This window comes from Rhineura floridana, chromosome 5, assembly GCF_030035675.1.
Source record: "Rhineura floridana isolate rRhiFlo1 chromosome 5, rRhiFlo1.hap2, whole genome shotgun sequence".
Lineage (NCBI taxonomy): Eukaryota > Metazoa > Chordata > Lepidosauria > Squamata > Rhineuridae > Rhineura > Rhineura floridana.
In genome coordinates, this window is record NC_084484.1 from 150,927,082 (window position 1) to 150,943,851 (window position 16,770).

The 16,770-nt window shown below is 44.0% G+C and overlaps 1 protein-coding gene across 1 annotated transcript in view; it reads right to left on the reverse strand.

Annotated features, from left to right (window-relative positions):
- PDS5B (PDS5 cohesin associated factor B) overlaps positions 1–16,770 on the reverse strand; it is a 158,409-nt gene that overhangs the window by 91,018 nt on the left and 50,621 nt on the right. The window contains exons 4-6 of the mRNA XM_061629724.1: positions 7,570–7,656; positions 7,317–7,414; positions 5,454–5,580 (exon numbers count right to left, since the gene is read on the reverse strand). Coding sequence (XP_061485708.1) covers positions 5,454–5,580; positions 7,317–7,414; positions 7,570–7,656 — 312 coding nt within the window. The remainder of the gene's footprint in view (positions 1–5,453; positions 5,581–7,316; positions 7,415–7,569; positions 7,657–16,770) is intronic.

The window sequence follows — 16,770 nt, forward strand, 5'->3', positions numbered from 1 at the left end:
AAGTAATGTGTGACAAAGTCCTCAAACACCTTATAACATGCCTCAAACATGGTCTCTTGTTCTGCCACCATGCCTTCACACCATCACTTTGCCAAAACATAAGGATAGGTAAATTGCTTTTAGGGAGGTTCACAATTATGATTTCCTATTTATTTAATCTAAAAATATTTAAAATACATAAAAATAGCCAGGGGAAGATATTGGAGAAATATAAAATAAATACAAATAAAAAGGGGGGGGGAGGTGAACAGACCTTAAATGTGCTACTCACCATGTCTCAGCCTACCCTCCCCTCAGGATGAAAACAACGGAGAACCATGACCACCCCCAGGAAGAAGGGCACACTTAAAATGTAGAGGAAAAAATCATCTACAACCATAGTGTGAAATCAAATACTTATTGGGACACAGTATGAAGAAATATTTATATAAACACGACTATCAAATATGTTTATGAATTACACAATCTGTAAATATATTTATAGTGCAATCCGATGTTTGTTTACTCAGAAGCAAGTCCCAATGTATTCAATGGGGCTTACTCAAACTGGGAAGTGTGCAGAGAACTACAGCCTCAAGTGATAAAGAACTTGTTCTTTCAACTTGTTCTTTTAAGTTGAGACCTTATCCAAGTCTGAGTCTGTGTTGGAATTGCTTTTTAATATGTTTTTAAGCCTTTTCTTATTTTTTTTAAAAAATTTTTTAAAGCTTTTAAAAAATATTGTCAAAGATATTTTAATATATTTTAAAGTCTGTTTTTATGATGTTTTAAAGTGCTTTTAGTGGTTTTGTTTGCCACCCTGGGCTCCTACTGGGAGGAAGGGTGGGATATAAATCAAATAATAAATAAATAAACTTCATTCACCCAACCCAAAATTCAGAATCATGCCTCTTTAGGCTGTTTTCCAACTGTTTATTCTTGATTTATGGTTATTGGATTTTAAATGGCTTTATTTCTTGTTGTGAGCTGCCTTGGTTTTCAACCCTACCTCACAGGGGTGTTGGAAAGACTACACACACACACTGCAGATGCATAAATACATACAGCCCATATAATAGTTTATTGTCAAACCAGTTGATCATTGCAGAAAAATCAGTATTAGTTTTTAAAAAATCAGTATTAGTTTCCTACAGAATAAAAACTGTAATACCTAAGTAAGCCCTGCCTACTTGCTTTAAAATAGGACTGGAGGAGGGGGGGACAGAAAGACAACACAAACACAATTCTTTGTTACATTCACTAATTCTTTTTACATTCACTCCAAAATCCCACTGATTTTCAGCACATTCATAACCATGTCTACTCAAAAGTAAATCCTATTGAATTCAATGGGATTTACTCTGGAGATATGGGATTAGCAATGCTTTTACCCCCAACAAAAGCAAGTATTGGGAAGGTTTTGAAAACACTGCCCAGGATGTGACTCCTACACACAAGAGGGGGAAAAACTGAAAAGTATATACTTATGAGATTTTCAGATAAATGGGGGGGAGGGGAAACCACCATTTTCTGACCTTGCAATGAGGTTTACTAGACACTGCCACAGGTCAAACAAACACTTCACTGATTGGCTGCAATCCTGAACGGGCAGGGTTAAAGCTACGAAGTGCTATACAGTAGTTTAAAAAATGATTTAATGGGGGCAGCTGATGTTTTTATGTATATCTCGAGAACCGGACCACCTAGAAACTTAATTTTTTTTAAAATTAAAGCTGAGAGTCACCCCCCTCTGAGGGTGTCACCTGGTGCGGTCCGCACCCCCCTAGTGACGCCACTGTCCACACGGTAGGTGCCACCACACTAAAGATCCGTTTCCTATGTTGTGCAGAACAGACCTCCTGATAAGATGGTATCTGTAGGACGCCCTCACCTGGGTATATAAGGGATTAGGCAGTTTTTCAGGTACAGTAGGGCCCCGCTTTTCAGCATTCAGCTAATACTGCGGCGCCAGCAGGGCAATCTGCTGGACCGTGGGAAGCTCCAGCTGCCGCACTCCAGCTGACAATGATCAGCTATGGCGCTAGAGCTCCCCGCACTCCAGCTGATCGCTGTCAGCTGAAGCGCGGCAGCTGGAATACAGTAGGGCCCCACTTTCTGGTGGTCTTCACTTTTCGGCAGGGACCTGGAATGTAACCTACCGTATGAGTGGGGCCCTACTGTATCCTGGTTCCAAGCTGTATAGGGCTTTGTATGCCAAAACTAGAACCCTGAACTTGGCCCAGGAGCAAATGGGCAACCAGTGCAATTCTTTCAGCAGCTGGGTGACATACTGGCGATACCCTGCCCCAATGAGCAATCACACTGAAGCATTTTGCACCAGCTGCAGCTTCTGGACCAACCTCAAGGGCAGCCCCACATAGAGCACCTTACAGTAATCCAGCATGGAGATTACAGTGGTCAGGCTATCCTGGTTCAGAAACGGCACCAGCTGTCTTACCAGCCAAAGCTGGTAAAAGGTACTCCTAGCCACTGAGGTCACCTGGGCCTCTAGCAACAAAGATGGATCCAGGAGCATGCCAAGTCTATGGACCTGCTCTTTCAGAGGGAGTACGACCCCATCCAAAGTGGGCAACTGACCAATTATCTGAACTCTGGAACCACCAACCCACAGCGCCTCCGTCTTGCTAGGATTCAGACTCCGTTTATTGGCCCTCATCCAGCCCACCACCGATTCCAGGCAGTGAACCAGGGCTTGCACAGTCTCTACCAATTCAGATGTTACAGAGAAATAGAGCTAGGTATCATTAGCATACTGCTGACACCTCGCCCCAAGTCTCCAAATGACTGCTCCCAAGGGCTTCATATAGATGTTAAACAGCATGGAAGACAAGATGGAACCTTGCGGCACCCCACAACACAACTGCCAGGGGACCGAAATGCAACCACCCAAAGCTATTCTCTGAAAATGACCTTGGAGATAGAATTGGAACCGCTGTAAAACAGTGCCTCCAATACTCATCTCACCAAGTCGGCCCAGAAAGATACCATGATAAACGGTATCAAAAGCACTGAGAGAGTAACAGGGTCGCACTCCCCCTTTCCTCCTCTTGATAAAGGTCATCCATCAGGGCGACCAAGGCCAATTCAGTCCCATGACCAGTCCTGAACCCAGACTGGAACAGATCAAGATAATCTGTTTCATCCAAGAGTACTTACAATTGCTGCACCACAACCCTCTCAATCACCTTCCCTAAAAAGGGGTATTTGTGACTGGTTGGTAATTGTCGCAGACCAATGGGTCCAGGGTGGGCTTCTTCAGGAGTGGTCGGATCACCACCTCTTTCAGGAGCTGGAACTACTCCCACCCACAATGATGCATTGACCACATCCTGGATCCACTCGGTCAACCCCCCTTGGCAAACATTAATAAGCCAAGAAGGGCAAGGTCGAGAGGACACGCTGCTGGCCGCATCATCGCAAGCACCTTCTCAACGTCATCAGGCCGCATCAACTGAAACCGTTCCCAAGAAGTTGCAGCAGATGTTGCACTGGACACCTCATTGGGGACTACAGTAGATGTGGATGGGGCATCAAGACTGCTACGGAGGCGGGCAACTTTACCCTCAAAGTGCCCTGCAAACAATTCACAGTGGGCCTCCGGAGGGTTTAAAACACAATTTCCTGCAGTTGATGTCAACAGACCTCTGACAATACGCAAAAGCTCCACTGGACGGCTACTTGAGGATGCGATGGAGACAGAGAAGTGGGCCTTCTTCGCCGCCCTCACCGCCACACAGTAGGCACAGTTACGATGATTTCCTTGTGCCCAATCAGCCTCACAGCACGTCTTTCACCACTTGTGCTCTAGCCGTCGTCCAGCCTGTTTCATTGCCCATAGCTCACTGGTGTACCAAGGTGCAGACCGGGCTCCACAATGCTGGAGAGGGCACCTGGGGGAACCATGTCAAGAGCCCAATGCGCCTCACTGTTCCACAGTGTGACAAGGGCTTCAACAGGGTCACCTGCTCTATCTACTGGGAACTCCCCCAGGGCATTCAGGAATCCAGTGGATTCCATTAGTTTCCAGGGGCGGACCATCTTAATCTGTCCACCACCCCTGCAGGGATCAGAGCCATAAGTCTAAGCTTCACCAGGAAGTGGTCTGACCATGACAATGGGGTGACATCCACCCTCCCTATCTCCAGACCACCCCTTCCTCCATCTGGAGCAAAAACCAAGTCGAGGGTGTGCCCTGTCCTATGTGTCCGGCTGGTGACAACTTGAGACAGCCCCATGGTGGCCCTGGAGGCCATGAAGTCCCGAGCCAGAACACTAGAGGCAGCCTCAGCATGGACACTGAAATCACCCAGGACTATCATTCTAGACTCCTCCAATATCACAGCCGAGATGGCCTCCACCAGCTCAGTCAGAGAAGATGCCATGCAGCAGGGTGGATGGTACACCAGCAGCAACCCTAGCTAACTGTCTTCTTGGCCCGACACTAGATGCAGGCCCTCACAGCCAGCTCCAAGACAAAGGGGTTTCCTGGTGACAGAGATGGAAGTTCTGTAGACCACAGCAACTCCTCCTTCCCTGTCCCTGCAGCCTGTGCTGATGTTGCACCAAGTATACTCCCAGTCAGATCAACTCCTCCCAGCTCACCCACCCAGGTCTCGGTAAAGCACATCAAATCGGTACCTTCTTCCACGATTAAATCATGGGTGAGTGTGGTCTTATTGTATACCAATCTGGGTTTAACCAACACACACAGACCAGTGGGCACAGCAGATGAGCAACGAGGAACCCATCCGTGAGAGGAGTGGCAGCAAGGAACAAGGCGTAGATAGCATTGCCTTCGTCTTCTATGGTAATTCACCACCTCCCCATGGCTATACTTCCCTCTACCCATGATCACTGAAATTGGGGTAGCATCACCCATGTTTCTACTTACTAAATTCTCAAAATCTGGCATCCCAACCTTAAACCTGAAAGTGCGTCCAATTGACTTCAATAAGATACTTCTACATGACATATTCAAGACTAAGGGTTAATGTTAGCATTACAAATTATTACTTAGACAGAAGCTCATTCATCCGCCTACTTTAATTTGGATTCCTGCACTAAAGCAGGGGGTTGGACTTGATGGTCTTACAGCCCCCTTCCAACTCTACTATTCTATGATTCTAACCATGTTATTTGAGGACAGAAGAGGAAAAACACAACCATGAATGTAATTTGCCCAGTGTTATTCGGCATTAAACACAGGCAACACTGAGCTGAATAGAGATACTGTTCCTCTACATCTCACCTTAGAGAGCTGCTATCTCTCTGAGAAGTTGGGGCAAAGGATGAAAATCTTGGCCACCTTTACTGCTATAATTAAGCAGTCTAGCCCTGGGCTACATAGTCATTAATAAACAGTAACTGCAATATCTCTTTGCCACAAACATTACTGTTGATACTAAATTAAAAAGAATGAAGTTCCAGGAAACTGTGGAAATATTAATGCTTACCTTATGAGCAGGCACTAGGTTAACTAAAACTGTATCCAAAAGCTCCTGAGACACTGTATCACCTTCACAAATTATAGAGCTCATCAAATCCACCATGTGCATATGAACCTTTTGATTATGACCATTGCTGAAATTAGAGGAACAGCTTTTCAGCTCAGTAACATGATATAATTCATTATGGTTCACCCACAAGATGAATAAGTAAAATAAATATAACTATTATTACATTTATAGCCCACTTTCCCCCCAAAGGAGCTCCCAGTATTGTACACGGTTCTCCCCCTCCCCATTTATCCTCACAACAACTTATGAGGTAGGTTAGGCTCAGAGACAGTGACTGATCCCAGTGAGCTTCATGGCTGAGTGGGGATTTGGACACTATTATCCTTAGTCCTACAGTGTAGATTTGCTTTAGGTAGTATACAAAAGACACTATTTCCTTTTAAAAAGTCATTTGTCTTTTCACAATTATTTATTTTGTATGGACGAATATGGCCCAGTTCATTTATCAATGCCATTATATAATGTTTAAAAAGTGACAATGTTGTAATTTTTTATTTTTACAACCCTAGTTTAAATGTGTCACATCAAATAGAAGGTGTAGCATGATTTAAGATGGCAGATGTGAATTCAATACATAGAACAACTACTAAACTACAAGCCATTTGAAAATTAGACTAGCAATGCACAGACTGAGGATGTTTCCTGGCTGATATTTGATAGTACCTCTACAATTGTTCATGACCATAAGCAAACAACTAAGTAAACTTAACAGTTCCACACATGGGTCCCATGTGTGTCACTGTGAAGAAGTCATATTTATTTGAATTAAGTTTCAAATTGGGTAATGTGTTCCAATGTTTGTTTTGTAATTGTATTGTAAATGTAGAAAGTTTTCTGTCTGGTCAGGGGAAAGTTAGTTGTCATGTAGGGACTTAACTGACAGCTGCGAGGAAAGAATAGTGTTAGAATTTTCAGTATGCAAAAAAAGGATAGCAAGTGTGCGTATTTCAATCGGTGGGTGAAGATGTAGAATTTTCAGATAGATGGGGTGACTGGCTGTGGCTGGACTAGAGGGGCCAAAAGAAGTCTATATATGGCTGGGTGCTGGTCAGCAGCAAATTAGTTGGAGAAAGTTGGTGGTGCCTGATGTTCCTGGAGTCAGCCAGAAGACGACGACAAGGAAGAGGATCAGGGAAGGAGGATGAGGAATGACCTGACAGGCTTGGTGGCCAAAGACTTGCTGGGGATAATGCATCACTTGGTTTAGGATGAGGGGAGTACTGAGAAGCAGTTTGGAATGCTGATCTTTGGTAACTGGTAGGAGTACCAGATGGAAGATTTCCAGGACAGGACAGCAAGACAAACCTGCATTTCAACAAGTCAGTAAAGGTTTGAAAATAGAGGCTCTGCTCCGGGCAGGAGCAGGATTAGCACTGAATACCATCCAATATCTGTATCTGACTTGCTTTGTACCACACATGTACCCCAGTTACCAGGTTATTGGTAAGTTAAAGGTTCAGAGGAAATAAGTGAGACTGAATGGTTTCAGTTTGGGCCTATAGGTTTACCTGTCCCATGCCTGGCATCATATGACGTCAGGTGATGGACAACTGGGCATAGTTTGGGCCAAACCACACCACAGTCCAAACGGGGAGACTCCCCGCTACTGGTGTATACAATTACAGCATTATTGAATTACTTTAATGAACAACTGCATTCATAGCTGGAAACATTCTAGATGTTTTAAGTGAAATTTGAGGTGTTTTAAGTGACATTGTTCCCTAAGAATCTGAAATACTATTTCAAGCCCAACCTTTTCATGAATAAGCTTGTTGTTAAATATAAATGCAATATACTCACTTGATAACAGAAAACAATGTTCTGTACAATTGTGTAAAAATTTCATTGCTATCTTCAAGTTCAAAGCATATGTTGTAAGATTTAACCCACGCAATATTCTACAGGGAAAAGAAGACAGTTAAATGTATATTAACTGTAACCTAACAAAAATCAAACAAAGTTCTGTCGTGTCCACTGGCATTTTATAAAAGTGAACCTCTCAATGGTTTTAAATAAACAGATAGTTTATAAATAGTGAACAGTTTATACTTGCCTCCAGCAAATAAAAGTATCTATTGAATTGCGGACTTTTTGTATCTTCTAATCCTTTCAATTGTCTTGTTATGAACATAAATATATCCTACAAAAGAAAAAAAAACACAGGACTTTACTGTACATGACATAAATATATACTAGCTGCATAAGCATTCACTTCAACTGAAAATCATTACTCTATGTACTTAAATTTGTAAGATATTTCAACTAACCTCTTATTCTCACAATCAAAATCTGAGGCACATGAAAATCCAGAAAATATTAGGAACATCAGTCAGGATTTCACAGCACTGATTTTCATTTTATTTTGAATCAGGTTTTGAGCTTTTGCAGTCTATTGCAGAGAATATTGACAGAAGGAAATCCTGATACTATTTGAAAGAGATCATTCTTTCTTCATTACTTTTCTGAGTCTGCATCCATATGGCAAACTCAGGGCCACTTCATGTTATGTTTTTAGTGTTGCCACATACTGAATATCCTAGAAAATGTAATATTTGGTGGTTCAAAAACCCCTGTGTAATATGGATAAACACCAACAATACTAAACCTGGGATCTAATGGTAAAGGGCAGGCAATAAATATCATCATTATGGACCAGTGGTATATACCCAATATTGGAAAGTATGTTTTCTCCCAATATTATATATAGCAGCCCAAAACTTCTAGCACAGTGGTTACAATAGATCTCCTTCTAAAAGATACTTAACCAGATATAGCACTATTCTGTATTCCCACATGATGCTAAAACTTCCAACCAGAAACATGTCCCAAAAAAGACCAGTACCATTTCATTTCAGGGCACCTTTTTCACCATATAAATAGCCCAGCCCGCTGTGTTTCTACAGTCATCTTCTTCAGCTGTGGAGATTCAATGCAGGCTGAAGCACTTTTAAGTCAAGATGAAAAAAGGATTTCAAATTCCTACATGCCTAAGTGCTTGTGACCTAAAGTTTTTATGCACCTTGGATTTGTCCAAAAGCAAATGTAGCACTTCCAAACAAGTCAAGAAATTGAACTTCACAGCCAAAAATATTAAGCACATGCACAGAAATAACATGTTAGATTAAGTTCTAGAAACTATGTAGGATTGCAATCAAGCTGATTCTAATAACCGGAGTGTTATGCTATATACTGCTGCTGTGTGTAGTAATGGATCAACATAGCCATTTTGGACCCTCCTCCTAGGTTTGGTTATGGCCTGTCATCATAATCTCCTATACTTCAAAATTTGCCACCACATCACTATTAGAACTATACTCTGAACTAAGAACTGATGCTACTTTGCAACTATTTTATTGAATTTACAAGATTAAATTAAATTAAATAGGTGGCTGTCTGACATTATTGCAATGAATTTTGTTCAGGTAGTACTTGGATTACATTTGTTTAACTTCTTGCTTAGGAAAACTCATGACTATTCTGTTAGATCAAGATCTGTTAAGAAAATTATATTTTCAAGATCTTAATTACTGGTGCTTACTTCTGACTATATAGGTTCAACTTGTAAAACACATTCAGCTTTAAAAAAAAGATCTTCAGACAACAGAAATATAACGTTTAGCTTTTAATCAGAAATACACACAAACTTGCATTTATTATTATTTAAACCAACAGCATGAAGCAGGAATCCCATCAAAGTAAAGGAATGAAGTATACAGTCTGTTTGATTCTTTTTCTCATTCTCCAACTTCCCCTATGTTAATCTGAGACAAACAAATGTGAAAGACTCATTATCAGCTAATTCACTGGCCAGATCAAGTAAGGTCTGTTAATTACCCTGACCTTGGCAGATAACGTCATTGCTCCTGCTCTGGAAAAAAGTTCTGCAGCTGCACTCTCCTGCATCCATTCACCATTACTTTTAATAATCTCCTTGATAATAAATTGTCCAGCTATAATAAAAATCTATCACATGGTTTGCCATAGAGGGTGAAATTATGGAAAGTTTACCATTGTTGTGTCTTTTAACCTTAACATATGTCCGTCTTTCTTAGAGTAAAGTACCAGCTAACAGTATTCATTAATTATTGGCCAGCAAAATAGTCTTGGCTGTGTCTGGGTATGTGCTCATCTACCATTTTCTATGGAGAACCTTTTTTCTTAAAGTCAAAGGCTGCATTTTCCCTAAGGAAAGTGATCAGGGCTACATACTATCAGTGGGTGGAGTCACCACCAAAAGTGGATGGGGACATATCCCTCATTCACACACATTTAACTCCCATACACACACACACACACACACCCCTATCTTTCAATTTCTCTCTCTCACTAACTCTCCATCACCTCTTCCCTTTCCTCTCCAGCTATGCAGCAATTAGGCTTGGAAAAGGGTTCTATTTATGGTCCCCTTTTCCCAAAGGCTAATTGCCTGAAAGGTAAGGGGAGAAAGACCAAAAGTCAGATCCAAGAGTGTCTAAGTCTCCCTGACCCTTTAATGGCCAAACATTCCACCAAAGGCTGGTGAAGAGTAGCAAAAAACCAATTCATGTTCATTCGTCTTGTACCCCACTTTTGGAAGTTGCTTTGAAAGCTTATTTAGCTGAAAAATAACTAAAACATTTATAAGAATGCATAATCGTGGCGCAACAGCAATTCTAGCAGCAACAAGAAGAGATATTGTGGAAATCATGGGCATTGCTCCTTTGAGTCTTTCCATGATTGTCAAGCCACTTTAGATCATTCCCAAGGCACAGCAGAATGGATTGTGGGGATAAAAACTCATTTGTGTTTACCAGCCTATAGAAAGCAAAAAAAAAAAAATCACATTTTTACAATTCTCTACAGAACATACACAGTCTCTGAGTGAAAAAGGCTGCTTAAATAAACATTTCCTAGATACAACCACCAGGGGGCTTTCCTTCTGCAACAAAAAATATCTGCCCTTGGTCATCCAAATGTGAGGAACAGAACCATACACCATGTAAGCCACTCAAGAGAAGAAAGCATGTATAAAGGAAAAGTTACTCAAGAAAAAAAAAGGCATACTGAGCGGTAACCTACAGCTAAAGAAAGGAGTAACAATAAAAGAATGCACAGATGGGGGCCGTAAAGGACACAAAGAATGGAGAGAGTTGTCAAATTTGCAGACATATTACTCAGAAGCATAAGGCACAAGGAGGTGGTTTATGAGCTTGATGTTTCAGCACCAGAACTAGCAGAATATAGGCTCAAAATAATTTTGTCTTGGCATACTCTATTAGAGAGTCTTGGGTATCTGGAAGGATCCCAATTCAACATTCTCCAAAATGCTTCCCGAAGGTTGTTCCCTATTTTAGCTCTGTGCCTCACATGATAGTGTCATTGTGGCAACTGGGTCATCTAAAACACTGCCACTTGAGAGGTTTTGCTAAAGACTACTCTGCTCCTTGAGAAGCACTTGTATTCTGTTAGGAAAGTGAAGTAGAATTGGAGAAGTGTAAGAGGGGACAAGAACCCCAACTGTTTGGAAGAAGCATTTCAAAGAAATTGGCTTGGAAATGATCACACTAAAATCAAAATACTGTAACATCAGCATTGCTAGATATGCTTCTGAAAAGCCATGTTTATGGAAAATGTTGTTGGGAATAAGCATTTCACAATAATTTGTCTGGTAATGATCAGACTAAAATCAAGATTGCTAACACTGACATTGCTAAAAATGCATTTGAAAAACCATGTTTATGAAATATATTATTGCAATGAAGGGAGAACATATGAACCACCTAGGAAAAGGGGACTGCAAAGATAGGTATCATTTCTTTGACTTATAAAACGTAATACTGAACACTTTTAAAACACACTACATAAAGGTTAACATGGTATTCATTTTTAATGGAAACAAATGTACTTCACAATTGACATTGTAACATAACAAAATGAGACTCCTGCCTAAAAGAACACGCAATCTAAATTTCAAGAGGAAGAGATGAAGGAAAGGCATGGGTAACAAGGGATGACTATGAGTTTGGCTTCAGTTCACTATCACTTATCCTATCTTAGTTAATAAAGTACCAATCAACTTGCTTCAAACTAGTCCTATACAGTCAAGGTGAGTTCTCTGAACTGACTGGGACATAGACTGGGGCTTGAGAAATTTCTGTGCTGATAAGGCAAAGAGAACTACAGCGGACAGTTTTATATCCAAACGATTTAGCTATAATACATTTGCTTAGTTTACTATGGTTTGTTTGTACAGGTGAACCAGAGCTGCCCCACCAAGCATGCATGGTTTGGGGCTGACAAACCACAATCTTAAACAATGGGTTACAATTTGTTAAAATCTCGATTTGTGCTAACTGTAGATTATCATTATGTATTAACATGGAATTCTACTTTAATCCTAGTTTGTTGGGTCACTCCAGCCTTGTTGCCAACCTGCTTACAGAGATGCAAAAGAAGAGCAGGTAAAAAAAGAAAAACTGCTCACACCTAAGATTCTCAATGGTGCGTTCACAGACCTTGCATTGCTTCCTCTCTCTGCCTGTTAGGATTCCTTTTCTCACAGTTTAATATACCATCAGAGCTAAAGCTGTGCATGCATGGCCTCTCTACTTTCTCCAACCTATTTGTGGGCAGAAAAATTGGAGGGGCAGTTTTACTGATTTTTTGCAAGAAAAGTAGAAATTCTCCAAACATCTTAAGGCTGAGTCTCACTATTAGAAGTGGCAGTAGCACAACTTTTCCTCCCCTGAGGTTTTGGAGGGCCACGGGAAATAGCAGTAGCAGCTCAGCCACTGGAAGTAGCAGCAGCAATAACTCTGGTGACCATGCCCTACCAGTACCACAAAACAACTGGGCATTCACAAAGGAGGTGGGCCAACAAACCAATATTAGACAAAACAAACCGCATCTGGGGTGTCTGAGGTAGATCCTGGATTTCTGAACTAGTTTAGTATTGTATCTAAACTAAGCCATACAGTACTTTTCTCCACTCTCGCCAAACCATCTGCATGTAAAAATACAACAGCTGGATTTTCATATGCAGTAAGATGTGGGGAAGTAAAGAATGGTCCCTTGGACCCACCTGAAGGGTGATTTTCACAGGTACGCCTGCCATCAGATCGGGTACTACTGCCATCTAGCGTCCGAAGGCAAGAATGCACTCGAGTCAAACCTGGGGCTCGAGTCCCTCCCACTCCAGTCTTCATGATGATGAGTCCGAAGTGGTAAATCTGAAAGTAACCAAAGGGCAACAGCCCACGCAGCAAAGAAAATATACACAGCAAATATCATAGAACTTGCAACATAAGAACAGGTTTTAACTAAAGCAAACCAGACAGAGCACGAATCCTATAGGTTGAACTATATACAGGCCACTGAACGAATTTCCCCAGAAATCCCCCACAAGGGAGGGACGTGATGGCAGGCGTACCTGTGAAAATCACCCTTCAGGTGGGTCCAAGGGACCATTTTCCACAGGTAGCCTGCCATCAGATCGGGATATACCAACGTAGTCCCCTAATAGGGAGGGATTCCTAGGAAGTTACAAATCAGAAAGGACGTGTTGGAGGACACGTCTCCCAAAGGAGGCGTCAGCTGAAGCATAACGATCAATCTTATAATGCTTCACAAAGGAGTTAGGGGTAGCCCATACCGCCACCCTGCATATGTCTGTAAGAGGAGCATTAGTTAGGAAAGCCGCCGTAGTGGCAGCAGACCTGGTCGAACGAGCCGTGATGTTAGACGGCACTGGTAAATTAAGTGACTGATATGCAATAGAAATACAGGCTCGAAGCCAACAGGACAAAGTTGATTTGGACACCTTTTTTCCCAAAGCTCTTGGATGAAAGGATACAAATAATGCTTCTGTCTGTCGGATGTCCTGGGTGCAAGAGAGGTAAACTTTGAGTGCTCTCCTAACATCTAGCGAATGCCAGGCCTTTTCGAGGGGGTGGACTGGCTTAGGACAGAAGGATGGAAGCACAATGTCCTGGCTACTGTGGAAGATTGAGTTGACCTTAGGGCAAAAGGATGGATCCAGCCTCAGAACTACTGAGTCCTTATGGAATACGCAGAGATGACGGGCCGATGACAAGGCCTGTAACTCCGAAATCCGCCTCGCGGACGTGATAGCCACGAGGAAAAGGACTTTAAAAGACAACAGTCTGAGAGGCACTGAGGCAAGCGGCTCAAATGGAGGTCGTTGTAATGCCTGCAAAACCTTGGAGAGGTTCCAGGATGGAAAATGGTGACGTAAAGCTGGAGAGAGGTGGGAAGCTCCTCTTAAAAAATGTTTGATGAGCGGGTGAGAGCTCAGAGGTGCGGCCGATGAAGAAACAGACAGAATTGACGAGATGGTGGAGGCCTGTCTACGCAGAGTGTTTGGTCTGAGTCCCAATGTGATGCCTCTGTATAGGAACTGTAGAACGTGCTGTACAGTGGCTTGGGGTGCTGAACAACCTTTAGAGGTGCACCAGCTGGAAAAAGTACGCCAAGTACTCTGATAGATTTGAGTAGTTGACGGTCGTCGTGATGCTAAAATAGTGTTTATGACCCCTCGAGAAAGATCCGCAGATTTCAACTGTGTCCGTTCAAAAGCCAGGCTGTCGGGCTCAGCCAGTTCGGGTCCGGATGCCAAACTGGTCCTTGGGAGAGAAGATCCGGCCTGCTTGGAAGGGTCCAGGGATCCTCCATTGACATCGACAGGAGGTCCGAAAACCAGGGTCTGCGAGGCCAGTAAGGAGCTATGAGTAAAATCCGTGTTCGTTCGAGTCAGAGTTTTGTCAATGTCCTGCCTAGCAGGGATATAGGCGGGAAGGCATACAGGAGCCCGTGTGGCCATGGTGTTGTGAGAGCATCCACTGCTTCCGCCATTGGCTCTAGGTACCTTGAGAAGTAACGAGGCAGTTGGCAGTTGCGGCTGGAGGCGAAGAGATCCAGCGAGAGGGGGCCGAACCGCCACTGGAGAAGGGAGAACACAGCCAGATGAAGCTTCCATTCTTCCGGATGGACCGTTTGCCTGCTGAGCCAGTCGGCCGTAACGTTTAGAGTTCCGCTGAGGTGTTCTGCTCGTAAAGACAGGATGTGGGACTCGGCCCAGTCGAAGATTCGTGTTGCTTCCTCCTGCAGAGCCCTGGACCTTGTGCCTCCCTGTCTGTTGATGTGAGATTTCACACAAACATTGTCCGTCCGAATGAGGACATGTTGTAGGGTGAATAGAGGCTGGAAGTGTCTCAGAGCAAGATGAGCAGCTCTGAGCTCCAGCCAGTTGATGTTGTGACTTAGTTCCTGGGTGGACCAAACGCCTTGGACAAAGGTCGAGTTGCAATGGGCTCCCCAGCCGGACAGACTGGCATCCGTGGTGATTAGGACTCTGGTTGGGTCCCGAAACGGTGTCCCCTTGGTGAGGGAAGATGTGGATACCCACCAGCGGAATGATTGCTTCAGAGCTTGGCCCAGCGGAATTATGCGATGGTTGGACTTGGAGATGTCCGCTTGAAAGGGTAGGAGAGCCCATTGTAAAGGTCTCGAATGATGTCGGGCCCACGGAACGATGTGGATCGAGGAAATCATTGCCCCGAGGAACTGGGCCAGAAACATGACATCTGCTGTGGGGCGATGTAGAAGTAAAGTTGCCATGGCTGTAATGGAAGCAATACGGTCTGGGGACAGAAAGAACATGACTAGGGACGTGTCCAGTATTGCACTTAAGTGCTGGAGGCGCTGAGTTGGTTGGAGATGACTCTTTTCGGTATTGATCAGTCAGCCGTGAGAGTGTAGTGCCTCTAGGGTGAACTGGATCTGCCGGTTGGCCAAGTCCCGGGAGCCTGCTCGGAGGAGAAGGTCGTCGAGATAAGCATAAATGTGGACCCCCTGGAGGCGGAGATACGCCAGCATGGTGGCCAACACTTTGGTGAAGACTCGGGGGGCCGAGGAGAGGCCGAATGGAAGGGCCCGGTATTGAAAATGTTGGTGGCCTAGTGCAAATCTCAGGAACCGTCTGTGACCTGGGCAAATTGGGATGTGTAAGTAAGCGTCCCTCAGGTCGATGGATGCGATAAAGTCCCCTTGTTGTAGAGCTTCTACAATGGATGCCAGAGATTCCATCTTGAAGTGGCGGTATTTGACGAAGCGGTTGAGGCCCTTGAGGTCTAAGACCGCCCTCCATGTGGAGTCTCGCTTGGGAACCATAAAGAGGATGGAGTACACGCCTTGTAGTCGTTCGGATGGAGGAACAGGCTCTATAGTGGCTATCTCTAGTAGATGTCGTATGGCGTCCTGCATAACCATTTTGCGTGCCCTGGAGATGGGGGAGATGCAAAATTTGTCCGGTGGTGTCCGCCAAAATTCTATATTGTAGCCCTGGGTGAAGAGGAGCCTGACCCAGGAGATGTTTGTTGTCTGGGCCAGGGTGCCTTGGAGGGACGGAAATCTGTAGGCCTGGTGTCCCGTCCTCGTCCACCAGGTCGTCCTCTCCGAAAGGGATGGAAGGAACGGTAAGGGGTAAACCGTCGTACGGGTCTGCGGTCGTCCCTTTTGGCCATAGCTAGTGCAGGTTTACGATTGTCCTTGGGGTCGACAAGGACTGCTTTGAGTGCGTCCTCGCCGAAGAGCATAGATCCCGAGTATGGTGCTAAGGATAAGTTGGTTCTGGCAGTCGAATCGGCGTCCCAATGTTGGAGCCATAGGGTACGACGAGCTACAATTTCGGCCGCAAGTGTGCGTGCACCGTGATGGGAGGCGTCTAATGTGGCGTCCGCCACAAATGCAGCAGCCTTGTGTAGCTTGAGGAGACTTTTCCTTAGTTTTGCGGGATCCGGGTTGGGATCTTCAAGGAGATCCTCTAACCACATCATGGAGGCCCGAGAGAAAATAGAGGCGGTAGAAGAGGCCCGGATAGAATGAGCGGAAGCCTCATGTATCTTACGGAAGACAAAGTCAAGTCTCCTCTCATAGGGGTCCTTGAGCTGAGATTCGCCTTCCTTCGGGAGGAGGGACCGAGATACAAGATTGGAAATAGGTTGGTCCACCCCCGGGACGTTCAGAGAGAAGCCATGAATTCTGGGGCAAGGGTATAGAGCTTGTTGGCTAAGGATGAGGAGCGACGTGGACGAAGAGGGCGGGCCCATTCTTCTCTGGTCAGTTTGTTAATGGGGTCTGGCACGGGGATGAAGTGCTGAACTGATTTGGGGGACTTGAGAACTCTGGCACCCTTGACAGGAGGAGCAACCGGTTGTATAAGTTCTGGTTGAATGCCAAGGGTGTCCATGACTCTGCG